Source organism: Eubalaena glacialis, chromosome X (genome assembly GCF_028564815.1).
Source record: "Eubalaena glacialis isolate mEubGla1 chromosome X, mEubGla1.1.hap2.+ XY, whole genome shotgun sequence".
NCBI lineage: Eukaryota > Metazoa > Chordata > Mammalia > Artiodactyla > Balaenidae > Eubalaena > Eubalaena glacialis.
Genome location: NC_083736.1, coordinates 16,907,505 through 16,935,082, shown reverse-complemented (window position 1 = coordinate 16,935,082; position 27,578 = coordinate 16,907,505). Strand labels below are relative to the sequence as shown.

The following is a 27,578-nucleotide window of genomic DNA, read 5'->3' as shown; positions in this document are numbered from 1 at the left end:
GCAATAGAATTAACACACTCAGGAAATGTAACATTAATATAATGCTATTATCTAGTATTAGTCCATATCCAAATTCCCGCATTTCTTCCAATAATGTCCTTTATAACCTTTAAAAGAAACCCTGAATCCAGTTAAGGATTGCATTATATTTAGTTGTTAAATCTCTTTACTGTTTTAAGATCTAGAACAGTCCCCTAACCTTTAAAAAATCTTATGCGATATTGATTTTTAAAAGATTTTTTTTAAACCAGGTCAGTTTTTGTCAACTGTCCCTCATTTTGGATTTGCATGATCTGGATTTGCATGTTTCTTCACGGTCAGATTTCAGTTAAACATTTTGGGCGGGAGCGTTCTGTAGGTGATGTTAAGCCCTTCTCAGCGCATCACGTAAGGAGGCACCTGATGTTAATTTGTCCCATCATTGATGACATGAACTTTGAGGCTGTGTCTGCCAGGTTTCTCCATACTCAGGGGACCATTTCCTTTTGTAATCAATGAATAATCTGTGGGGAGATACTTTGAGACTCTCTAAATATCCTAATCCCCAACAGGATTTCACCCAGTGGTTTTAGCAACCATTGATTCTTGCCAGAAACAATTGTTGCCATGATGGTTATAGAATGGTGATTATGTGTTTCTATCATTTCTACATGCATTAGTTGACATTCTTTTGTAAAGAAGAGCTTTCCCCTCTTGGCCCATACTTACCTATCTAATCTTATCCATCCATCTAGCTAGCTCTCAACCTAGCTACCTAGTGAATGTATCATTATGGGCTCATGAATTTTTTTTGAAATGAATAAATCCTTTAGTACATGCTGTTGTTGTCCCAGATTTGGTCAGTGGAAGCCCCACCAAGCTGAGCCTTGTGTCCTTTACAAGTGACCCCTCAAGCCTTAGAGTGCTTCGTTAATATTGTCATAACCACATATTCCAGTCTCACTTTGTATTTTCTTTGCCCCAGCCCTGGAAGAAGCCATTTTTGTATGGAGACCTTGTTCCTTAGGGACTGCTGTTAGGACGTTATGGGGAGTTTTATGAAAGCTCCGCAGGTGCTTTCAGGGTGCAGCCAAGATTGAGAACCACTGGTTAGTGTCCTCCAAAGGGAGACCACTTGTTCCCAACAAGGTATTTTCCTGTTCTCACGTGTAATTAGTGGCTCTGATTCGTTGTTGAGGTTTAGATTTTTGTGGGCAGTGTCACTTGCGGAGTCAGGTTTAAATGCAGGCCCCTGGCCTCAACCTCAGAGAGTGCAGTTCCGTAGGTCTGCCTTGCAGGTCAGCATTCTGACCCAGGTGGACCCCAGGCCATGTCTGGAGAAAATGCCAGAAGTAACCCTGAGAATTAGGGGCTTCTTCTGATGTTCCTCTTTGATTTTATAAATGTTTTGTCTTTTGTAAAACGACATCAGGATACTGCTGTGTTTCCTAGGCATGTGGGGAGGCTCCATTTGATTAATTTCGTGAGTTTCTTGGAAATATCAACCCTGGTAGTTATACTCTTGTTCTGTCAAGGAGGATGTGAGATGAAAAAAAAAAAAATAGACTGTATGAGTGTTGAAACTTTTCAGTTTACCCAAAGGTTTTTTTCAACCACTGCACTATTTGTTGTTATATTTTTGTGGTCATTGAATGAATTGACCTAGTAAAGTTTTCACATGTTGTAAGACCCCGGAAGGCTCTAAAATATAGATGTGTGTGCTGTTTCTGAGGCTGGGTCATGGCATCCTTTGCAGTTTCTGCTATTTCATTTTTAGAGAATGTGAATATACGACATTTCCTCCCCATCCAACCAGCTTTATTTCATTAAAATATGGGCCCCAGTTGCCAGCAGCTGTAAGGAAACGCTCCTGATTTGTGGTTTGTCACTTCCTGGTTTCACAACTTAACCATGTCCCATGTTAGCCCAGCTACTCCCTTCTGCAGTCTCAAGACTCATAGCCGAGGATTCTTCTAAAGAACAGTCAGACAGGGGAGGCAGTCTCTGGAGTTGCATCTCCTGACTTGAAATCCCTGACCCTTCTAGCACTTTCTAGCTGTAAGACCTCTGGTAAAATACTCAGTCTCCTTGTCTGTAAAAGGGAGGGTCCAAGATCTACCCTCGAGGTTCAATGTGAGAATTAAATGCACTAATGCGTATAAAGTCCTTAGTAGTCTCTGGCACACAGTAGGTGCTCAGTAAATGTTAGCTGTTACTATTTTATTAAACAAAGCTGGTCATGAATGGAAGGTGGTTATGAGATCTAATGAGGGAGTTGAGGGTGCCTGCCTTGTCACCTGTGTTTGCCTGTGTTCCTCTATATGAATGCATGTTCATGCATGTGTATTTTGTGGCCGTCATACAATATGGCAGTAAAGTAGAGAGACGTGTCAAGTATGCCTTATGAAGTCTGCCTCAGTCATACTTTTTTTGGTAAGCCATGTGCATGTGCCCATATACATTTGCTTGTATGTCCATAAAACTCGTGTCCGTTACTTCTTTCAATTATGTGTAAGGAGTTAAGTGGTCCTGCCTAAAAAACACACACAGTGGCAAAAAGAAAAAAGCCCGATGAAATGTATTAAAACTTGAGTTCGTGTGGACGGGGCTCTGGGCGTGAGGGTGGTAGCTTAAACGAAAGGATTCCGAACCACAGCCTTGGGCAAGTCATGCATTTTTTTCCTCCAGTTTATACCAGCTATTGAAAGGAGATGACATTGTTGTCTACATACCTCTTCAAGGAAGGTCAAGACCAACTAGTAAACATCAGTGAAATACCAAGAAAGGAAAAAGTGGCAAATGACATCCTTAAATTCCCTTAAATTTAAGATGGACAGAAGCCACTGAAATGCAGTGTCTCCTAACGTCAAATATTCCCCCCGAACTGGGTTTTACATTGGGTGGAACTGGCAAACAAGATTGAAAGAGTAATTTGCAGAAGTCGAGGACTGGAAGGCAGCAGTGCAGGAGTTTGGGAGTCATCTGTAATGTGAAAGCCGTGGAGAAGCCCTAAGGCTGTGTTATGCAGTGTTGTGGGAAGCAGCTAAGTACAGATTGCAGAGAACTTGGGACGAGGTGTGAACTAAATTGGTTCATCCAGCATTGGAGTGAGAGCTCTGAACTCAGGCCAAGGACATGCTGCCACTTACTAGCTTGGTGACCTGGGGTAAGTCACTGAGCCCTACTTGCCTCATTTGTAAAATGTTTGCTCATTCTGGCTCTTTTCTTTTTAACTCATGTGGTTGGCAGGATAAGTTAGGGTGATGGGTATCAGGGGTGCTTTAGAAAAGATCACAAACTATCCCAGTGTCGGAGGGAATAATTGTTTCTGCTTGGGGTTGTGGCAGGTGACCTTTTCCACCAGTGACCTCTGGATACTTCCCTGTCGGGCTCACTTTTCTTGGTCTTGTATGTTGGCAGTGTGCTTTATAGGTCTTTGTGCTACCAGTTGAATAACCTTAGAGGTAGTTAAGAAATACTGACTAGCCTGGCAGAGAGAGATTAGTAAGTGTGCTGTTCTTTCTGATTCCAGACAGGGCGTTACAGAATTCTGATGGAAAGATTTGGTTCGAGAGAAATATTATTCTGTTCTAGGTCCTGACTCTGCTGGGTTAGTCTTTTCTCGAAGAATATGTCGCCTCTCCTTCACCCTTTGTGTAGTGTTGGGTTAGATGCTACTTTTTACAGAGGGTTCTGTGAAGATACGAACTTACATTTAACTAAGTTTTATGACTTCAGCTCACAGTAGGTCTTTAGATGTTATTTTTAAGTCACTTTGGTCAGGACTTTGGTGACCTCTGTGGTTATGAGTGTCGAGTTTCAGACATTTGTCATGTTTACTTGTTTCGTATTCAGATTGTATCTGCAGAGTTTGTTTTGAACGTAACATGTAACAAATAAAGCTCTTAAAGATTTATACAACTTCAGCTTAAGAGGTGTATATGAGGGCAGGGGAGTCACAGGGAGTAGGAGACAGGTGCCGAGATCACCTCGTCATCTAGACTTTCTTGGCTAGAATGAGAAATCTGTATCCTTTATGACAGAGGGCTTGCTTTGCCTTCCTTTGTGTTGGAAACCAGGGAATAGCGGTGGAGTTCTTTGCCCTGGAGGCCGCTCTTCCTGGCTTCCCGCCTGGGAAGAGCCATCTGGGGTGAGCCCTCTGTCCCTGGGAGAGCCTTGGGCTGCCCTACTCTGCCCGCTGACGGTGCAGTTAGCACCTGGGAACTGGCCTGAGAGCTCTGCATTTGCTCTCGTCGAGACCAGCCGGCTCGTGATTTCGCACAAAGGGGTGGAGTGTATTCACGTCGTCGCCAAAGATGTGATTAGACGAGATATTGATTCTGAACTTCTGCCCTCTTCCCTCTGTTCAACTCCGTTCTTCCTTAGTGAGGTTCAGGCAGGAAAAAAATGGAACAGAGAGAACTAGGCCACTGGCTTTTGATAAATATTGATCAGTGAGCACGTCAGATGTAACAAAGGCCTGCCCCTTTGTATGATGTCACCCTGCGTGGGGGTCTCAGTGTGGCCTGTGATCACTCCTGCGGGGACTTGCTCTCTCAGGGAAAGGTTAGAAAAGGAAAAGAATCCCTGTAGGCAGTATCCAAAAATAATGTAAGCATTTCTAAATGTGTTTCCTTGAAGTCGTTGATCCCTTTGGTTTTCAAGGCCATGCGGTGGCAGGAAGGGATGAGGTGAAGTGGTCAGCCTTGAGTGGCAAACTTCTGAGCAACGCTGGTCTCGGTTCCTCTCTCTTATCCACCTCTTCCCAGCTTGGGCCTCCACTGCCGTCTGTCTGTCTCTGCCCCGCCGCTCCCCGAGCCCCGTCACACACACACCACATGCGTGTTCTTTCCCCCCACAGTGCATGTCTGTGGCGTGGACAGTTGCATCTGTACTTGAACCGCTCTAAGCCAGGACCTCCCGGTTGGGCCACACTGGGTGAGTGAGATGCTGTGACCTTGAGGGTCCTTCAGTCAAGTGAAGTGTGGCCCTGGTTTTTATCTCGATGTGCCTGGGTTGGTTCTGTGTAAGCAGCCAGCGATCCTGCTAATGGATCCCCTGGGACAGAGGGAAGAGGACAAAAGTGGATTTGCTGAACCCCTGTGGGGCATTTGAAATGGTACCAAGAGGAGGCTGAAATGTAAATCAGCCTTTGCTTATCAGCCTGAGTTCCAGCATGTTAAAAGGGTGATGATTAGTAAGAAAAAGGCCAGGATACTTTATCTTTTCCTTTGCACATTTGGGAAAAATTTCCTCTGCCCTGCTAGCATTAGAAGCAGACCATTCTTTTTCCTCTACCATATCACATCAGCTTTCATTAAAAGTCACCAGCAGCAAATACAAAGCCCTATCCACAGAAAACCGTTTAAGGCAACACTGGGCTCCAGCGCTTCAGGGGTGGGGTTCTGCCTTCTGCACCAACGGATTGGTTTCTCATATCCATGCCTTTCTGACCCAGCAGCTTTTAAAAGACCGAGAAGCATTGCTCTGCTTTCTCCTGCCTCTCTCTCAGAGACCAGAGCTGCCATGCCTCTAGCCATGTCCCAGAGAGCATATTTGAAACAAGTCAGCTTAATTTGCCTGCATGCCTAGGATGCCTCTCTTTAAAGTCTAATTTTGAGACAAGAGCTGTGTCTGAATATTTTGCTTTTCCCATGCAGGCGAGCGACGGAGGCGCCGGTGCCAGGTGGCGTTCAGCTACCTGCCCCAGAACGATGATGAGCTTGAGCTGAAAGTTGGCGACATCATAGAGGTGGTAGGAGAGGTACGTGTGCCAGGCGGGTGGGCGCGGTGGCCTCGCACGGGCTGTCAGAACCCACCCCTGGCTGGTTGGCCTTGCTGTGGGGGGCGTTAGAACTCAAGAGACCTTGGACATCACCTGGTTCAGTCTCTTCCAGAGGAAATTCCTCCAGAGAGGCCTGCCACCCAGCAGGGAAAGAAAAAGAAGTGGCATTTATTGAAGACCTAGTATGTGACAGGAGTGACAAGGTTCTTTACGCATGGGCCCATTGACTCATCGTAACCACTTTATTTTGTAGAAAAAGAAAGAGGCTCAAGAGACCCTAGAAGAGGCAGGGCTGAGGGTTGAAGCCAGGTCCACCTGGCTAGAGACCCTTGTTCTTTCCACTGCACTACATAACCTTGTTCCTGTGTGGTCCTGGCTGCTCGGAGCCAGCGCTGCTGGTGAAGTGTCCCACCAGACACTGGCATGGGCTTCTCAGGCTCCACTCCCTCAGGCCTGGGGGATCCTGGGCTTCGAACTTAGAATCTGATCATTCATTCTGATTCAACATATGTATCTGTATATAGAAATACAGTTTTCCAATTGCTTTGGTTTCCTGAATACCATTCAACCTTACAGAAACCCACGATTTCCCCCCCCCCAAAAAAAGGAAGCCAGAAGTCAAGGAGGAGGTTAAGGGTTAAGTGAACTATGACGTGGGTAGAAGTGGCAGGGCTGATGCTAGCAGCCAGATTTCTTGGCTCTCATATAAACATGAAGTGAGCATGCATCAAAGCTTTATTTAACTCACTAATGAGGGCATCTGCAAGATGGTAAGGCTGGCTCAAAGAGAATGGTGAAACAGCAAAGTATTCATAATGACTGAAAGAGAAAAAAACTGGATTAAGATTGCTAAGTTAGATGCACAACTACCTAGCGTCCTGCAGGGTAGTGAAACTGTAACCTCTGAGGTTATCTTTTCTAGGGGATGAATCTCTTGCATCTCTGCTGGTCAAAGTTTATTTTCATGGTTATCTGACAAGACTCATTTGTTTTGCTTTTGGTTTTCTACCGGCTAACATCTACACTAAGAGAGTTGTAAACTATCTCATAAATAGTAAATAGTGTGTCAAGCAAAGATACCTGTCCCTAGAGAATCAATTAATGGGGTTCCCAGGATGATACTGGGAGGACATGCAGTAACCCCTTTTGCCTATTTCCCAGCTTTGGATAATTTGTATTAGTATGTCATTCATTCATCATTTTTTTATTCCTGGTGCCAAGCAGAGCACATAGGAGACATTTGTTGAAAGCTGAATGAGTTAAAAATGAATGCACAGCAGAGTAGAACATTTGTGCCAATGGTAGAAGGACACAGTTCTTAAGACTGACACCATGGAAGAAATTCCAGAGGAAAAAATAAACAGTTGTGACTAAAAATAAAAGAGAGTTAAAATTTTGGTATGATTTGAAGAAAGTTTAGCTAAACAAAGAGGACAACAAACAGGAAAAAAATTTGCAATAAATTAAGATGAAAAGTTATTATGTATGTAACATATGAAAATATTTTAGAAAGCTACTATAATAATGATAAAGTATAGATAGATCTGCTATAAACACACATCCCACAAGGGGAAATAAAAATCTTAACCATGAGAAAATGTTCTGCCCTGCTATTAATTAATCAAATTAAGACAATAATGGGTACCTCCTTTTGAAAATCCTAAAACAGATTTAGTGGTAAGACTTGGCAATGCTTAGAAGAACTGGTGACTTTGTATATCTTTATGATCCTTGTATGAAGCTACTTAACAAGCACATCAATAGCTCTAAAAATCTGAATTAATACCCTTTGACTCAGTAATCTTACTCCTAGGAATTTATCCATGGAAATGGTCAACAGAAAATAAATATGTGAAACATGTTAATTGCAGCAATGCTTGTGATAATGAAAAGTCATCAAGAAAGGGAATAGTTGTGTGAATTAAGTTACATTATCCAGCTAGAAGATCGTGAAGCCATTAAGATGGTAAACGCAGAGGCCTTTAAATCTGTATTTATTACAATACTGTGCATTGTAATTATGTTATATTCCACTAACCTGAGAGCTTTTCAACAGTAGGGATCTGGTTTTTATCTATCTTTATATTCATAGTACCTGGAACAGTGCCTGAAACCTAACATATACTTTAATAAATGCTTACTGAATAAGTAAATGAATAAATGGAAGTATGAAAAGTTTTTTTTCAAAATAAATGAATAGATCAGCCACAGATTCGCATACAGTAGGATACAGTCGTCTAAAATCTATCTTTGTGCATGTGATCAAAGATGGAAAGGGACCCAGAATTGAAAATGGTTCTGTCATAGAAGATGATTTTTCCTTTAATGTTGTAATAATATTTTAAGAAATACAAATTAAGGTAAGGAAAATTATTAATAAATTTCTGGGAAATATTGCCCATTCTCAACTGCCTGTTGGCTCCAGGGAAGCCGAACGAGGGTCGCTAAAGGAGAGGAATGATTGCAGGGCTGTTATTCTCCTTGTCTGGAAGAAGAGCTTCACCACCATCTACGGTCCCAGCCTCCTTTCCATCCCTGCCAGTTCTGTGCTAGGCTTCATTCTGGGCTTGCTTCAAGCAGGAAAAAGGAAAATTAACTGTGTAGCCTATGCTATTTGTGTAAAACAAAACATAAAGGTTTACCTTTTAATCCATATTTTTAAAATTATATCATCAAAAATTAATTTCCCTATTGTTGAAATTTACTTGTCATGTTGCAGATCCTGGGCCATTGTCACTGTATAATATAAAATCTGTCCTTTTCTCTTATAATGGGTGTTATATAAATGCCATTGAGTAGCTATTGTCTAATTCCACTGAAGACTAAAAACAAAATAAACAAAAATCCCAAAGAAACAAAAACCCTTAAATCACAGGAGCAGGTTGAGATAAGACCATAGTAATAGCTTTGCAATACTATAGAATCAATCTATTGGTCAATAAAAATATAACATATTGTATTGTGTAGGTGTGTATATATATTTTTATTGATTGATTAATAGATTAATTCTACAGTATTCCAAAGCTATACACACACAAATGCCCATACTCCCTCCCACCCCAAGAGACAATTCCTAGGAAGATTTTGAATGTATGGACCGGTTTTTTAGAACAGTTGAATGAAGTAGAGAATCCTAAAAAATGATATACATATATCTTAACATGTAATCTTAGCTTAAAATATAAAAATGTATATTCGTCTGCCATTTGTCAACACAGCCTCATAGGGCCGGGGCATTTCCCTTAACTATGGGTTTGCTGGTTTGAGTTCTATCCTCTCTGCATCCATGATGCATCCTCTGCTATTCCCACTGGTTTCTTTAAAGTGGATTGAGGACAACATGAGTGAAACAATCAGGGTTAATAATTCTTCTAAAATTCTACACTCCCTCACCCCTAATCTCTTTTAGTTGTCTTTTTCTACACCTATTTTGGCACCGTTTTTTTTAAACCTTCAAATTATTATCCTATTCCTTCTCACCACTAGCTTTTTCTCTTCAAACCTACATATTTTGTACTCTTTAACCAAATTGTGTGCTAGCAGGAAGAGCAGTGGACGGAAACAGGTTTGGGTGGACACGGCCCTGACCCTTGGTAGGGTGAACAGCCCTTCTGGCAGAAGTTAGCAGCTCAGCTTGGATGGGTCTCTGCAGCGTGGCTAGAGGAGAAATGGAGAGTGTGGGGCGGTCCAGGGATGAGCGGGGTGAGCAAAGTGAAGGTTGCTCAGGAAGCGCTCACCACGCTTCTGCCTCCTGGCTGGCCTGCAGGGAGAAAAAAAAAGTCACTGTGAACTTAATGGGACTGGGCTGCCAATCCAAAAGGAAAGCTAACAGGCTAAATCCCTGGTAGGCATTTTTAAGGAAATCATTGTAAATACACACTTGTGACATTTTTGTCCAGCGTGGGGAGGATTGATCAATGCAGGCGAAGTTCTAATGATAAGAACAGAGATGGCACATGGACAGGGTTACCAGGAGAAGTGGCATTTGAGGGCCGCTGAAGTTTTGAAACTGGCTTGCTGGTCTATTTTTTGGGTTTGGTTTTTGTTTTAAAGTGCTTTGAAACCTCTTTGTTTTCCTATCTATGTTATCTAGAGCCTGGGAAAGGCGCTGCATTTCCTCTTGTGCTAGATGAGCTTGGTCTCATCCAGTCTCTCCTCGTGGTGGCCCAAGGGGTGTTCAGAGATTCTGGCTGTTGTTTGTTCTTTGTGGTTAGTTTTTGAGGTATTTCCCAGTGGTCCCCAGTCAGGCTGGCTAGAGACTGAAGGCTTCAGTTTCTGACTTAGAGCTTAACTTGGCCTTGTCGTTTGCAAAGAAAGGTCACTTGCATTTCCTAGAAACTTAGGCATCTTGCTTCTTGTGCCATGGAGAGAGATTTGGTTCTCCCAGCAGGAGTTAAAGAGGCCCTTGAAATTCTTCAAAACTTTAACTCAATCAGACAACCTCTGTGTGTGTGGACGGGCAATTTGTCCTCATTTCATTTTTGGTGTGAGAACTCTGAGGACTCGCATGTGCAAAAGGAGGCCTTTTTGTTTTGTGCTTGCCCACGGGAAGTCAGGTTCCTTTAAAAGCTGATTAATCAATAGGTGATCAAAGCATACCTAAATTCTTACCCATTAAGGCACGCTTTGCTTTAGAAGGGTTTGTATCCCTTTTCAAAAAAAGATAACATTAATGTAAGATTTTTTAAATTGTAATTTGATAATCTAAAGAGCCCAGGCTGCTCTACAGTTATTTTTCCAAATAACTTTGGGGTGTACATCTCTGATTTCCTAATGCACAGAGATGGTAGGACGTTCATATTAAGGAGGGGGAAGCCACGTTTAGAAGCAACGATGATTAGATTAGAATCATTGGCATACAAAACAGGCGACAACCACATAAAAGTAACATCTTTGCAAGTTTAAATGTATTTATAATAGATTGGCATAGCTATGGGAATTATCAAATATTTGAGTGCTTACTTGGTGAGAGAAACTGTGTTTACAGAGATCCAAAGATTTATTGAACAGAACTCTGCTTTGAAACATGCTTGGTATAGTCGGGGAGGGTAAGATATAGTCAACTAAGAAGGTGACTAATAACCCGAGATACTGTTAGAGTGGCAAATAATGGTGCTGATAGGCGAGAGAGGAATTTGAAAACGAAGGTACTCAGTGAGAGGGAAGAAGATGCTTCCTAGAATAGGTGACATTTCAACTGGATATGTGGAAGGTGAGGAGTATTTGGATTCGTTCAGCAAGCACAGTTGTATTGTGTAAGGTGCTGGGCTAATCTCAAGGAAGGAGGGCAGGACGTTAGTACAGCTTTGCTCTGAGGTTGGGGATGACCTGTGAAGCTTTGGGAGCAAGTGTGGAGTACAGGAAGCAGGAGCTGGCAGATGCAATCAAATGGGGTGGAGGGAAAAATGACACTGCTGCCCACACTGAACTTTTTTTTTTTTAACATCTTTATTGGAGTATAATTGCTTTACAATGGTGTGTTAGTTTCTGCTGTATAACAAAGTGAATCAGCTATACATATACATATATCCTCATATCCCCTCCCTCTTGCATCTCCCTCCCACCCTCCCTATCCCACCCCTCTAGGTGGTCACAAAGCACCGAGCTGATCTCCCTGTGCTATGCAGCAGCTTCCCACTAGCTATCTGTTTTACATTTGGTCGTGTATATGTGTTAATGCTACTCTCTCACTTCATCCCAGTTTCCCCTTCCCCCTCCCCGTGTCCTCAGGTCCATTCTCTACATCTGCACACTGAACTTTTAAAGGAACACCCCCTTCAAAGTTTCCTTACGTGTGGCTGTTCTAAGGTGAACGCGTCCCCATAGACAATTCACTCACCTGGGAATAGTTACAGGATAAAGCTTCAGGATCTTGATTCATCAGAAAGGTTATCTTTCTGGCTTGATTTATTATTTGCTCATATTTTCAAGCTGGAATGATAGTAAGGATAGCCTAGAGTCATTTAGGAATCTGGGGACCTGTAGACTAGCCCATAGCTGTATCGAAGGACAGGACTTTCAAGCATTGCTGAAGAATGTCTGTAAGAGCCCTACCAGAAACCCTTGCCACTGTCAGGAAAATCATGGATGTTGCTCTGTCTCATTGGACAGAGTTTGCTTAAGTCTTAAATAGAAATCATATATTTTTTTTCTTAAGTCATTTCCCTCTGGATGACCCTACAGATTTCTCTTTTGAGGGACCCCCTCATGTGGAATAGGCTTATTCTCAAAAGAATAAGGGGAGGGGATAAAAATCAACTTCCTGTGTGTATGGGAATGTTCTGGCCCTGCCTGGAAGAGGTAATTAGACAATGAAGGACATAGGAATTGGGGGAAAATATTGGCTCAGGCATTTAGAACCAAGATAACACTTGTTTATAGTTGGCATGACTAGCTTTCCATGTCCCCAGATCAACAGGGATGGTTATTTAAAGCAATAAAAATAGAAAATAATGTAGGTATTTATGACTTCAGGAAGTGGTTCCCTCAAAAATATTTTTTCCCACTAGTTCCACAAATAGAAAAGGATGTTTTCTAAAAACAATTTGTATTTTTTTCAGCAATATTCAAAAGGTAAAACTATGTCTTAACACATTTACATGAAGTTCTAAAAAAGGCAAAACCAATCATAGGTGATAGAAATCAGATTAGCGGTTGCTTGGAGGTAGATCGACTGGGGAGGAACACAAGGAAATTTTCTGGAATGATGGAAATGCTCTGTATGCTGGTAGAACTATAAGTTACATGAGTGTATGCATTTGTCAAAACTGTTCAACTTGTACCATTAAGATCTGTACCTTTAAATGAATTATATCTCAATTTTAAAAACTTTAAAAAACTATCTTGATATTTTTCTAGTTTAAAAAATTTTCCAAAATGCTTTCCCCTACCTCTCACAGGTAGGAAAAAGGACTGGTACTGAAATTCTCATTTAACTATTTCTGAATACATTTTTAAAATTGAGAGATAATTAACATATAACATTGTATTCCTTTTAGGTGTACAACAAAATGATTTGATATATGTATACATTGCAAAATGATCACTACAGTGAGTTTAGTTAACATCCATTACCACACATAGTTACAGTTTTTTTTCTTGTGATGAAAACGTTTAAGATCTACTCTCCTAGCAACTTTCAAATATACAGTATAGTATTGGTAATTATTTACATTACATCCTCTGGATTTATTTATCTTATAACTGGAAATTTGCTTTGACCCCCTTCACCCATTTTGCTCACCTTCCCCACCCCCTGCTTCTGCCAACCACCAATCTGTTCTCTATATCTATGAGTCTGTGTCTTATGTGTTCGTTTTTGTTTTTGTTTTTTTTTGATTCCACATATAAGTGAGATCATACAGTATTTGTCTTTCTCTGTCTGACTTATTTCATTTAACATAATGCCTTCAAGGAACTAGAAAAAGCATAAACTAAGCCCAAAGTTAGTAGAAGGAAGGAAATAACAAAGATCAGCAGAAATAAATGAAATAGAGACTAAAAAGACAATAGAAAAGATCAGTGAAACCAAGAGCTGGTTTTTTGGAAAGATAAATAAAACAGACAACTCTTTAGCTAGACTCACTCAGAAAAAAAGAGAGAGAGAACTCAAATAAATAAATCAGAAATGAAAGAGGAGAGGTTACAACTGATACCACAGAAATATAGATGATCATAAGGGACTATTATGAACAATTATATGCCAACAAATTGGCCAACCTAGAATAAATGGATACATTCCCAGAAACGTATAACCTACCAAGTATGAATAAATTTTGAGGAAAATTTTAGTAATGTTGAGGTGTGGGCCTCTCCTTAGAGCTTGATTTGTCCGTTGTGCTTTTTGGAAAGAATGGTAAAACAGCTCTTGAAACAATGAAGCTGACTCCATTTGCCTGTGTGCCTCTCCCTCCCCCATGTTCCCTCCTCCCTCACACCTACCTCTTCAGTGTGCTTCTGGCTGAGGTTTGGGTAACAAAGGGCAATTGGATGTAAAAAGCTATAGCAACCCTTAAATGGATTTTTCTGTCTTGCTGCTTGTACCCTGAAGTAAACTTTAGACTTGATGAATCTTGTTCCCCTTCTTGGTACAGTTGACAGGTAAAACTTCAACAGTGATAAGTAGGAACTACAGGCATATCTCAGAGATATTGCGGGTTGGGTTCTAGACCACTGAAATAAAGCAAATATTGCAATAAAGTGAGTCACACAAAGTTTTTGGTCTCCTAGTACGTATAAAAGCTATATTTACACTATCCTGTAGTCTATTAAGTGTGCAATAGCATTATGTCTAAAATAATGTACATATCTTCATTAAAAAGTACTTAATTGCTAAAAAATGCTCACCATCATCTGAGCTTTCAAGTCATTGTAGTAACATCAAAGATCATTGATCACAGATCAGCGTAACAAATATAATAATAATGAAAAAGTTTGAAATATTTGAGAATTACCAAAATGTCACACAGAGACACGAAGTGAGCAAATGCTGTTGGGGAAGTGGCGTCGATAGACTTGCTCGATGCAGGGCTGCCGCACACCTTCCATTTGTTAAAAAAAAAAAAAAGCAACATCTGTGAGGCACTGTGAAGCAAAGTGCAGTAGATTAGGTGTGCCTGTATTCTGGGTAGTTAGGTACCCCAGACAGCAAGGTCATCTTTGTATTCACAGGCATCCTGTTTGGTGCATTACAGATGTAGATAATGTTTGTAAGATTGGGTGGAGGTGGAGATGTTGAAATTCACCCAGCCTCTTCCCCAACTTGCAACAGGGCTAAGAACTAGAAACTACTTCCTTGGACCCTGAACCACTTAGAGGCTGGTGATTGTGAAGACTTAAGAATTGCAGGGCACACAGACACAAACTGTTAAAGTGGTTTTACTGCATCTTTCTTCCTCAAACACTACCATGTAAAGCTGCCCTGCTCCCAGCTCTGGGCTGAAGGTGGGGTCCTCTCCTGGAACACAGCCGTGGGCTCCAGAGCTGGCTGGGTTGGTCTCCGAGGAACACAGGGGTTTGTTCTCAACCTAGAGCCAAGGCCTGCAGAAGCCTTTTGATGAGTATGTGTTGCCGGGGAGAAGATAGGCGTCTGTCCCCTTCTAATGCTCTCCTTGGGAAAGAAATCATAAGCCCTTGGTAACATCCATAATCCTCACTTTATTACAAAGGGATGCATTTCTCTCTTTAAATATAGAAACATAAACATAAGCAACTTGATTTCTAAGCAGGTGGTGTGCAGACTCTGTATGTTCCACTCTTATTGTAGAAGCTTTTCAAGGATGGGGTCTTTATCTGTTTTGTTCACCAGTGAATCTGTCCCGAAGTCCTAGGGCAGTGCAGAATAGGTGCTCATTAAATATTGGTGGAATCGGGAGGGTCACACAGACCTGAGTATGGTGTTACCTAATTAAGAACAGTGTGCAATATAGTCAGGGTCTCCTGGTCCCTTTTGCTCCTCACAGGAAGGAAAATTCCTTTTGTGGGGGAATCAGAGCTTCATAGGCCCCCATGGAGGATTTCCCCCAGTTGATTTCCCTGCCATGCATTCATTCATCCATCCATCCATTCATGAGTGAGTGTAATCACTGTGGCCTTCAGTGTCATCATCTTTATGCAGGAAGTTGAACTAGAATATCGCTGAAGAGGGATAGTGTGGGGCTGGGGATCATTTGTCTCATATCACCGGCCTGAATCTTGCAACCAGAGCAGCAGTCTTTAGGAAGAAATAGCACCGAACAGCTCTCTCTGCTACTGGGGACAGACCCCCGCCCGCTCCGTGGTGCCTGTAATGGGAAGTGTACCCCCCAGGCGATGAGCAGTGGTTTGATTGTCTGCTCCTCTGCGCGCCGTGAGGCTAATGATAGACGTCTGCCGGTTCCCTGTTGGCCATTCCTCTCAGACTGTGCTGTGACAGGGATGCGGGCATGTGGGGACGTGGCGAGGTGAACACACCCCTGTTTTCCCAGCAGGCAGCCTGCCGATCCCACACATCAGGAGCACTTCCTTCAGGGATCTCGGGCTGGAGCCACTTATTACTGGGAACAGGAGCGTTTTAGATACTGTCAAACTGAATCAAATGGAATTGGCCCAGCTGCCCTGCGCTGTCGGGGATTACGCCAGGGACTGCTCATTTGTGGTCCGTGCCCTTGGTCTTTCCCTCCTGCCTGGTGATTTCTGGGAGAAAGAAGGTCATTTTCTGGTTCCTTATTCAGGGCAAGCACAAAGGACCCCATGCTACAAATCCTGTGACTATTTATATTCAGGCTTATGGTGAATCTTCCTAACCATTCTAATCCTATAAAAAGCTCCTTGAAAGGATAATACATAACGGTTGAGTTGACATAGACACATGGAATGATTTCAATGGAAACGTTGTGAAATGCCGTGATTTGGTATTGAATAAGGATAGTCATGCACGGGTGCCATTGTCTGGATTCTTTCCCGAAGATTCTGTGATCACACAGATATAATGGCCACTCTGTGAGTCTGTATCCCACGAGCTCCCTAAATCGTGCTCTAAAATGCCATTCTGGTTGTCTCCATTCTGAGGCTGTGTCAGCACCTCCTGAATGTCTCTCTCACACACCCTCCCCTACTTATATCTGGCATTTCTGCTCTTCAAGGCCAACCTTAACTTTGATTCCTTTTTTTCTCCAAGCCTTCCTTTAGCATCCCAGATCTCGGCGAGCTCAACTTTGTGTAACACGTTTGGTTTGTGCTAAGTCATGGTGTTTTCTTTTCTATTTACCTTGCATTGCTAGGTTTTGGTCATGCCCACCCTCCACCATCTTTAAACCATGTGCCCTTTCTACCTTGGTAGATTGTCAACTTCTTGAGGGGAAAAAAAAAGGATGTGTCCTGTACAGTTCTGTGTCCCTAGCCCCTAGTGTAGAATCATAATACATCTATTTCTAACACTGATCAAGTGTACTAATTATCCCACTGTACAGATAGGAAAGCCAGGGTTCAGTTAGTAGGACATTCGAAGAGTCACAAGATACGATTTGAACTGGGCTTTTGACTCTAATTTTCTTTTTGTTTTTTGTTTTAATTATTTAAGCTTTTAAATTGTGTTTATTGATTTGAAGAAGTAATACATGTACATGGCCAAAAAAAATTCCAAAAAGTTTCTCGGTTTCTTTCTATTATACTACACCATACTGGTAAGTAAGTGCTTCCTTGTTCTCAAAATGCCCTGTTATTTTCCTCCGAGAAGCCAGTTCACTATTCTGACTTCTGCTGTTCTGTTAGTGGCTCCATCACAAAATTGGGGATGACTTTTTTTGTTTACACTTCCCTCGTCTCAGCTAATTGGTTGCTGAAGACCAGCTTATCCCTCACAGATTCTCAAATCCACACCTGCCTTGTTCATTCTCACCCCTCCCCAGATCCAGCCTTCAACTCCCCCACCCAGATGACTGCAGTCTGGCTGCCCTCCCTACCTCCCTTCATCCCATATCAGTTCATCTCAGGGTAATCTAGAACCTTCAAGAAAGCTGCAGGGAGTCCTTCTACCTTGTGATTGAGTTTTTATTCCACAGATTCTTAACTGTTTTTGTTAGGCTATCAAGTTAGGTTTGGTAGTCTGGGAAAGCCATTCTCAGTTTTTAAATAATGGTTTTATATGCATAAAATAAAACACATAAGGTTACAAAAGGAACCATTTATATTAAAGTAGCTATCAAGCTATTTTAAAAGCAAATTTTGGTATACTAATCTATGTGTACTTCTTTATTATAAATAATAAATAATTCCTTATTAATACATTAAATAACAAGGTCTCCCAGCAGGTGTGATAACTACCACCACTTCAAAGTAGCAATGAGTGCAAACGATATCTTGAAATACCCACAGTATCTATGATGTGATATGAAAATACGATTTGGTTGGTGTCACGTCACAGGTCCTTCTATTACTCTGGTATGTTACGTATATTCCTAATCAAAGGAAATGCCAAATTTCAGTTGGATGTTAGTGGAAATGAAGTGCTAATTCTTTTCCACTTGCGTTTATGGTCCCTAGGTTAAACCCCCCTTCCTGAGTCTGAATCTCGAGACCCTGTGAAGTCTACTTTCTCATTCCCTGTTAACCTGTAAGCTTTGGGTCCTGCAGCTCTCCCTGTGTGGGCTTTGCACTCGGCACTGTACAGATGGGAGAGAAAACTGGCAAGTACCACATCTAACCTGAACCCTGCCTCTGTTCTGTTCACATCTGTGCAGGTAGAAGAAGGATGGTGGGAAGGTGTTCTCAATGGAAAGACTGGAATGTTTCCTTCCAACTTCATCAAGGAGCTGTCGGGGGAGTCGGACGACCTCGGCATTTCCCAGGATGAGCAGCTCTCCAAGTCAAGTAAGGAAGGAAGTCCTCCCACCATGCGGGACAGGGGTGGGGGCACCCACAGGTGCCGCTCCAGCCTCCCCTCGGTTCCACTGCCTGTGCTGAGCGACTGTGACAGAAGCTCACGAATATTTTCTTGGTTATGCTGCCTTAACCCACCGTGGTTTAGTAGGTTTATCATTGTAAAGGTGTGACGTGCATACCTTTACCCCTGCGCAGGTGCACACTGTGAGCATCTCTGGATAGGTGACTGTCAGCCTTCATAGTCCCCCATGGATGGCCCATGTTGCTGTGCCTCCGTATACTTCTAAAATGTCACTCACTGCACGTTGATAATTATTTTTAAAATGAACCAAATGAGATTGTTAATATTTCTCAGCATCTCTTGAGGAACTTGGAGAAAATGGCACACACCCACACCCACACACACCCACACACACCCACACACACCCACACCCCCCCCCACACACACACACAAATCATTGATGGGGAGAAGGGCAATGTTCAGGACGCGTGTGTGCCAGCTCCCTTGAAAGTCTGCCAAGCCAGCTGAGGGCCCAGCCCCACCTCGGGTGAGCATGCGTGTCCGTCTGTGATGGTGAGAACGAACTCCAGGTCTTTCTCTCTCCAGGGCCTGAAGCTCTCCTCCCTCCAGCTTCTCTGCTGCCTTTTCCAGCTCACGGAACAAAAGGTCAGGACCGGGAAACTTTGTTCTCCCAGTCGCTAACCCAACTTCCTACGTGGGCGTCTGTGTATCTCTTGTGCCGTCTTGAGCCAAGGTCATGGGTGTGAATGTCGTAGAGGCTCGACTGTGTCTTAGCGGTTCGGCACTACCTGGGGCTGCAGACTTTCCTTTCTAACAAGAAGACAGCTCAGTCCTGTCAAAATAATTCTTAAACAGCTTTCTTTTCCATTTGGAAAAATCTGACTTGAGTGGTATTTTCAAGTTAGTTGTGTCCCTTTTATTTAACCAGTAGCATGATTGGGCAAATCCCCAATTTGGAGGTAAAGCCATTTCTGGAGTCGTGCTCAGGCCACCTCCTTCACTTGGTGTTTCAGTGGCACTGGCTGATTGGCTCAGTGGCTTCCAAAGTCTGGGGCTCCCCATCCCTGAACCTCATTCCATCCTGGGGTCTATGATAGGAAAGACAGGAGGTGATTTTGGGGCAAAGGAAGCATCTTGAAGCTCCTGCTGCCTTCTCTGGTTTGGGGCAAGGAGATTCTCTGCTAACATGGGCCAACTGATGAGTATGGCCGGGAGGGCAGAAAGTGTCCTTGACCCCATGGTAGTGGGACTTCTATGGCTTCCAAATTGTACATTAGAATTCTAACTGCCGTAGTGTCTCCTTTCATATACTGGAATAGTATTGTACCTGGTAATTGGATCCTATAATAAGAATACTATATCTTAGGGATATTGTGGATTAATTGGGCTTTCTTGGAGGGAGGACCAAATCGGGTCATTATACCATTATTTCTGTGGAAGTGTGTTATGAGTTCCAATAGCAATAATGTATATAAACCACCTCACCTATAGAAGACCCTCTATTAAGTGGTCACTTTCATTGTTAATCATGATGAATTCTTGGGACATAGCCAGTTAGTAAGTTGAGGCTGCTTACACACCGATTAGTACTGTGCTCACTGAAGCATTGTCTCTGCATTTGGAAATTACTTTGGGATTCCTGTACTCATGCAGAAAAGGAGATCTGGAGAGGTATTGGACCACATCTTTGGGAGAACCTTGACCTCTTGATATCCTGCCATGTTAGGTATGCTTTCAGAGCTGGAGCTCAGAGAAGTCATGCCTCTCGTATTTTTGGAACTGTTGAAATAAGCTGTCTCCTCTTACTCCAAGTCAATAATGTGGACATTTGACCCTGCTTGACCCCTTAGCTCAAAGCACACATTGCTGGAATTCCCAGGGCAGGAGGTTAGGAGGCGGAGTGGAATGGTCTTCCCAATCACTTAGCCTTCTGTCACATGCTCTGAAGGGACTGTTTCTCTCATGGAGACTGCTGTCCCCAACGCTCATTCAATTAAAACCTGCCATTTCAGAACTAGGAGAGCCTAATAATTCCGGCAGCCATGTTTAGTTACCACAGGAACTGTCCCTTGTCAAGGGGGTTTTTGAGGTCTCTGGAGAGGCGTGTTCTCCTAACAAGGATGGATGCTTGTGAAATAAGTACATGGCTTTTGTAATCTTCCTGTATGTGCAATTAAGGAGAAGAGGGCCCATCTATTGATCTTTCTATCTGTCTGTCCATATCCATCCATCCTTCCTGCTTTCCTTCTTTTCTTCTATTCTTCACTCATTCAGCTTTTACTTGGCCCCTGTTGTTACGAAGATGCTGTACAAGGCACTGAAGATATACAGAGACAAATCAGATAGGGTTCCTGTCTTCAGTCAGCTCGCCCTGTGGAAAGGGTGTGCACAAATCAGCGACAGTTCAGGAAAGTGCCACACGTGCTCTGCTAGCCGGGTATCTGAGGAAAAGTGGGATACACAGGCAGAGAGAGGCCGGTCCCATGGGGATGTAGGGACAGCGGTGGTTACAAAGGGCTTCATAGGAAAGCAGATGTGATTATAATGTCCCTAGGGCTTGCTAAATTGAAATAATCCCCTGAAAGAGAGAGAAATACCATCTCTCAGTGTTCTCACAGGCTGTTCAGTAACTGTTTGCACTCTGATGGTAAAATATATATAATTAGATCAGATCACATGCAGAAATTATGTATACTGTTAGGATTTGTCTACGTGGAACCTTTGGTTTTAGAGTGAATCTGCTCGTTCCCTATCCCCAGAGAATGGTGTTAGTAGTTTCAGTGTACTTTACTTTACAAAAGAAACACATTTTTGTTTTGAAATAATTATAGGGTCACAGAAAGTTGCCAAAAAACAAAACAAAACCAAAAAAAAAACACTGTACAGGGCGGTCCCATGAATCCTTCATGCAGTTTCCCCCAGGGATAACATCTAGTATAACTACAGTAAATGCGTATTTACTTTTATCATAGAACTGAGAAAGACAAATGTAGTTAATGCACAAAAGATATCTATGTTTTTACTCTGGTATGAGCTGAACTGTAGTTAATAAAGGTCTTTGTTAGACCAGCCCACTTAATACCCTTCATAAATTACAGTTTTCACAGAGACTGCTTAATTAATACATGGCTCTGGGGCTTCCCTGGTGGCGCAGTGGTTGAGAATCCGCCTGCCAATGCAGGGGACATGGGTTCGATCCCTGATCCCACATGCCGTGGAGAAACTAAGCCCGTGCACCACAACTACTGAGCCTGCGTGCCACAACTACTGAGCCCGTGTGCCACATCTACTGAAGCCCACGTGCCTAGAGCCCGTGCTCCACAACAAGAGAAGCCACCGCAATGAGAAGCCCACACACCACAACGAAGAGTAGCCCCTGCTAGCCGCAACTAGAGAATGCCCACGCGCAGCAACAAAGACCAGATGCAGCCAAAAATAAATTAATTAAATAAATAAGTTTATATAAAAAAAATACATGGCTCTGGGAGTAAGTCAAACTCCTAATGTTTGCACCATTTTGGTAATTTTTAGAGATCCTAGTGACATCATATAAAAATCCTCTCAATTTAAATGCTAGTAGACATTGGGGGAGGTTTTTTTTTTTGAGACAGATAAAATCTGTATCCTGGTACATATGAAGAAAACTTTGTGTACAATGTATCCTTATACATCTCTTTGTTATACACACACACACACCTACCCCTGTATGTGCACACACTCCTTTGATGTTTGTACTCTTCACATTGTTACTTCCAGAAGGTTTTTGAGGATAGTTATTCAGTTGAGTTTTGTTAACCAATGGATGAATGCAATTGAAGAAACATTGCATTTTATTTATAAGGAAGTGTGCCGCGACAGCTTGACACATTGTAGGTGTTCCGTAAATGCTTGCTGAATCCTTCTTACTCTGAGGAGGCATTTTTAGCTTTGAATGAAAGGTACAAATTGCTTGAGCTTGCTTTTCTTTTACCCTGATGTATTTTTATATATGGTAGTTGGTTATGAAAATCTCTAAACTTTAGATCTTTGTTCAGGGTAATCTAATCTATCAAGGAAAGAGTTACAGCAGTTGTGTTGGTTGATATGTTGATTTAAACATTTTATCTCAAACAAGAAAATTCATTGTCAGGTAGTGGCAGAAACTTTTTGCTGTATATTTAAATTTGAAAGCATCTTTACCTTTCATAGCATTTATGGAACTTTAAAGGTGCTTTTTCAAAAAGATTTTTGTCAACTTTTTATTATAGAAATTTTCTAACATACACAAATCGAGAGAATAGTATGATGAACCCCTGTGTACCTGTTACCCAGCTTCAGCAGTTAGCAACCTGTGGCCAATTCATTGTAATTATACCACTACACAATCCTCCCTTATATTATTTTGAAGCAAACCCCAGATATCATAATTTCATCCATAAATATTTCAGTATGTGTCAATAAAAGGGTGTCTTAAATACTGTTATCACTCCGAATTGTAATAATAATAATAATAATAATTGCAATTCCTCAAAGTAATTACCTATATGGTCAGTGTTCACTTTCCCCTAATAGTCTTCTATTTTTTAATACAATTTGTTAGTTTGAATCTGCACCCAAAGAAAGTACATACCTTGTGATTGGTTGATATGTCTCAACTCTCTTTGAATCTCTAGATTCTTCTTCCATGTCGCCTCTTTTCGTTGCTACTTTTTGCTGAAGAAACTGAGGTCCTTTGTCCATTAGTTTCCCACAGCCTGCCTTTTGCTGATTTCATCTCTGCTGTGTCATTTACTCTATATTCCTATAAATTGATAATTGCATCTAGGGCCTTGATTAAATTCAGGTTTGAGAGAGAGATTTTTTGGGGTGGGGGGACAGAACTGCTTCATAGGTGGTGATGGATAGTCTATCTGAAGGCTCATAATGTCTGGCTATCTTTCTTTTTGAATATTAGCAGCCACTGATGATTATCACCCAGATCTATGCACTCATTAGGGCTTGCAAAATGGTACCAAAACAGGGAATTTTTTTTTAAAAAAGAGTGAAATGGGCTCCCATGTAACAGATCAATAGTGAAAAAAAATGCTGAGTAAATTAGGTTTTTAAAAAACAAAACATCCAAGGGTTTGCAATAATTGTGCGGGCAGGATCTTATGTTAGGGATGGAAAGGAATTGAGAGCTCATCTAGCCTGGTGTCAGATGAGAACACTAAAGCCCAGTGAGGTGAAGTCCTGGGTGTGGCCTCGCTTCTGAGTGATGAAGCCACCATTACATGCAGGCCTTCCTGCATATAATTTGCACATACTTTGGTATTGCTCCCATTATGGCTTGTAGTTTACCCTTTCACGGAGCATCTGACAAATTTCAAATCTGAGTACAGTTTAACTTATTTCTTCTTATGATCACAGATTATGATGAATTAATTACCTTTTCAGTTATAATTTTGCACATGCAAGTATTGACTAAATGATGTGAAATAGAACTAATTACAAATTATATTGATATTATTGCATTAAATTATAATCAGAAAATATCTTGATCTGTAAGATTTATTTGGATGTAGAGGCAAAGAAATCCAGATGTGACTACTGTCCGGTTTCAATTTCATACATACTTTGCTTCACATTTAAGATATAAATGTGACTTTCCTGTTTCCAACATCTTTTTGATATTATTTAATTTCTTAGATTATAAAATAATTCTTGTAAAGCTAAAAAGTATTCCTGTTTTTTTTTTTAAAGAAAAATATCATTTAGCTACAGAAACATTTTAAGCTATTTCCCATAGTTTTCAGAGGGAGAAAGTTTGCATTTTCTTTCTATAACCATTAATAACCATGATATTTAAGTTTGAATTGACTTTCTTATTTTCCTAATTCCTTATGTTTGAATTTTAGGTTCAGATACTTTAGTGACTTGTCAAGCGAAGGCAAAGATGGAGATGGCCTTTTAAAACTTAGGGCAAACCACTCCCATGATATAGAAATATTTTGTTTCATTAGCTGTAAGAAATGGATTGCTTGTGCCCCTTGCCTATAAGAGCTAAAGCCAGGCTGGCACCCCCCCCCCCCACGCTTTGGTGTCTCTATACTTTTTAATATTAAATGTTATTTGTTTTGTGTATGAGGTTCTGTTGACAGTGAAGAGCAATTAGCAAATTGATGAAATAGAGTTTCAGGCAAAATTAGATGCTAGCGTAAGCATATGATTTTGTGTTGAAATTTTAAAATGCTTGCCTTTTACAGTGTTTGCTGCCTTCAAGTACTAATATTTAATAGTGACAGTAGAATATTCCTCCCCCCCCCCCAAAATAAACAGCACTCATACTCATGGGCTTTCCAATTGCCCATCTCTTGTTCTCTAGATGGAACGTGTGTATCCTCACTCATCCCCATCCCAGGCTCCATTTCCAGTCCTCTTGCTGCCAGTGGATGGGGTGGGGGGTGGGTATTTTGCAGAAATGCTTGGCCATTCAGAGATAGCAGGGCCATGTCTACCTCAGTGATTCTCAGACTTGGTCCTGGGGAAGAAGAAAGGGAGGTTCTCTTGTACTTGGAGGAACTTTCTTGAAATACTGATTTCTTTTTCTTACTTTTTTCTGACACCAAAAGGACTGCTGCCATTCACTTCTGGGGGGCCTGGCTCACAAAACAGCTGTATTTCTTGGGAGTAATGTTACCTTAGTGATTGAAGTTAAGCAGAATAAAAATTCACCCAAATAAAAACTAGCCACTGTTACTTGCTCCACTTTGTCATCAAAGTCCTCAAGAGCTACAAGTCTAAGGAGAACATTTGAAACACTTGTTTCTTTGGATTATCCTTATGTAGCCAGTGATTTGAATATCTAAGTTTTTGCTTTAATTGGACAGAGCACATCTGTCAAAAAGGGCAGATTTCAAAGCAGTGGTGTACCACCATGTCTGTAGGACACAGAAATTGGCAATACCTGATTCCATTTAATTTGTTGATCTGATCATTTACAATCCCTTTCATGTTATTAGGAGTGACATGGCCCAGAAGTTGACACGATGGTCCCTAATGGAATTTCCCATTTTCCTGAAGAATGTTTCTAAAAAGTGAGACAAGTTGCTCTCTCTCACTCAGTTCCACTCTCTGTCTCTCTGTAAATGTAGCCTACCTTTTCATCCCTCAGACTTATTATGAGGGAGCTATGTAACTGGCCTCCAGTTCGATATTTAGCTCACAGCCATAATAGGACCAACTTCTTGGATAACTTAGAGTAATGCACATATTAATTGAGCTTGTCTTTATCAAACCATTTTACCTGCTGATGGTACTCTCTGTAGGGTGTGTGTGTGTGTGTGTGTGTGTGTGTGTGTGTGTGTGTGTGCACCCTCAAACTGGGGCAGAGTGTGTGTAGTCTATGTACTTACTCATGGTTCCAGAGAGATTTGGGCTTTAGCCATGTGTCCAGTCTTATGCTATTGATAACCTCTACTTGTAACAACAAAAAAGAAGATAATTTGCATTTGACACTGGGTGAGTCCTATGTCCTCATGCTTAAGTACAGTCTCATGACTGATATAGCAAAACCTCCATTAAGATGTTTCAGGAAATAGGGTTTTCTGATGTCTTTGGTGCTAAGCAGAAAACCCCTTACATTGACATGGAAGCCACGATTGGTTTCAAACCTCATTGGTAAAAACCCCCCTCTAGAATACTTGTACATTTTCTTGCTTAAAGATACTAAGAATGAAAAATCTTTTAAAAGGGGTTTTGTGCCTTGTTTAGACTCTTGGGGTCATGAATATCAGTTTGTATCATACTGGGCTCTAAGGGTAGAAGATAAAGAATAATGGACCAAAATCTATATTATGTTCGGGTCACACTCTCCAAGGAGAAGAATGAGTTAACTAAGGAATCCGATTGATTGGATTTCCTCTGGTTGAGGTTTTCCTACTCTTGAAGTATAATATTGAAGTGGCTTCCAGGTTTAAACTGGGCATAATCCACATGCCAGGCATTTGCAGAGGTGAGCCCTAATTCCGGCGCTCATTGCCATCATGCTTGCATGGGGACTTTGGGCTCATTCTGTAACATTCTTAAATTCTGCCTAATGGTTTCTAATTAATTTTGTGGATGAAGCTCTTGCAGTGGATTCATTGAAGACAAGTTCAGTTAAAGACTCTCCCTCTTCCTTCTTTTGCCATCATTTGCTCCCCCTCCCTCTCTCTTGTTTTTCTCTCCCCTTCTCTTCTCTCATTCACTGTCAGGAAAGACTACCTTTGAAGGGACAATTCTGTACCGAGCTGCACCGGGAAAGACGGAGGGCCACAGACGCTATTACAGTGAGTGACCTTAACAGGAGGAGGCACTTGTGAAGATAAGATCTGGGTTCTTGTGCTTTTTGATGCAGCTGCACTTTCCTGAGCTGCTCATGCTTCTGCCAAGTGTCTGTGTGAATTTCTGATCCAAGGACATGGACTTATTTGTCTGAGATAAGTGCCGTCTCCTTGGTGTGTGCTGCAGGAGCATTCCCATCACCAGCCCCTGGCGCTGTCTTGTTTGCTTTGTGCCTCTGTCATGTGTGTGACATGCGTGCATGAACCATGCGTGCAGAGAAGGGATCAGTAACAGTGGTCATGGCATATGTGTTTGTACCAGTATCTCTGGGCCTCTGGGGTGGCGTAAGATGGCTTCCTGTGGAGATGTCAACCTCTCGTGGTTATTGCTTTTACTGAGTGGGTCATTGGAAACCAATAAGTCATTTCCTCATTGCGGGGTTCAAAGAAGTAAGATTTTGGTAAGAAAAGTCCGTGCCAGAAATGGTATTTTGCTTTGCTCATTCAGCCAATCACCACACGGCAGACTTCTTTTGGCAGGACCAGTGTGTAGCCTTTTGTGCTGTGAAAGAAAGCTGCCAAAAGTTGAGGGGAAGGAGATGAATGAGGTTAATGAATGCATCTCGTGAAGTTCTTAGAACAGTCCTGCCACACAGTAAGCACTACACGTGTGAGTGTAAACTTGAAAATAAACAAAAATGGCTCACGGGCTGGAATATTAAGGAAATTATTGGCAATGACTTTTGTGCAATTTGGCCAGTTATATGAGTGGCCAAAGCAAACTTGAGGAAGCTTTGTTCTTTTTTCACTGCGAAGGAAAAGCATCTACCTTAGTGTGCATGTACACATATGCGTACATAGAGACGTATACACAGTGATGAAAGAGAAGGTTCACTGGTGAACACCGGAGCCACACTTCTCAAACTGTCTGCAGTGAAGTGTATTTTTATTTCCATTCCCCTGCGGACAGACACCGGGTACTGCTGGCTTGCCTTCACTGCGCATGCGCTGCACCACCCGCCCCTCCCAGCAGGAGCAGGCAGACCGACGTTGGTCTGTGCCCTGTTCACCCAGACGCGTCTGTTGGCCGCACGTCCGGAAGTAGCACCAGCGCACACTGCTATAAGCATTTCCAAACACGGACACTTTC

At 41.9% G+C, this 27,578-nt stretch overlaps 1 protein-coding gene across 3 annotated transcripts in view; it reads left to right on the top strand.

Moving 5' to 3' along the window:
* SH3KBP1 (SH3 domain containing kinase binding protein 1) overlaps positions 1–27,578 on the top strand; it is a 336,773-nt gene that overhangs the window by 167,409 nt on the left and 141,786 nt on the right. For all 3 annotated transcript variants that reach the window (XM_061179414.1, XM_061179413.1, XM_061179415.1), the window contains exons 4-5: positions 5,640–5,743; positions 17,983–18,112. In XM_061179414.1, coding sequence (XP_061035397.1) covers positions 5,640–5,743; positions 17,983–18,112 — 234 coding nt within the window. The remainder of the gene's footprint in view (positions 1–5,639; positions 5,744–17,982; positions 18,113–27,578) is intronic.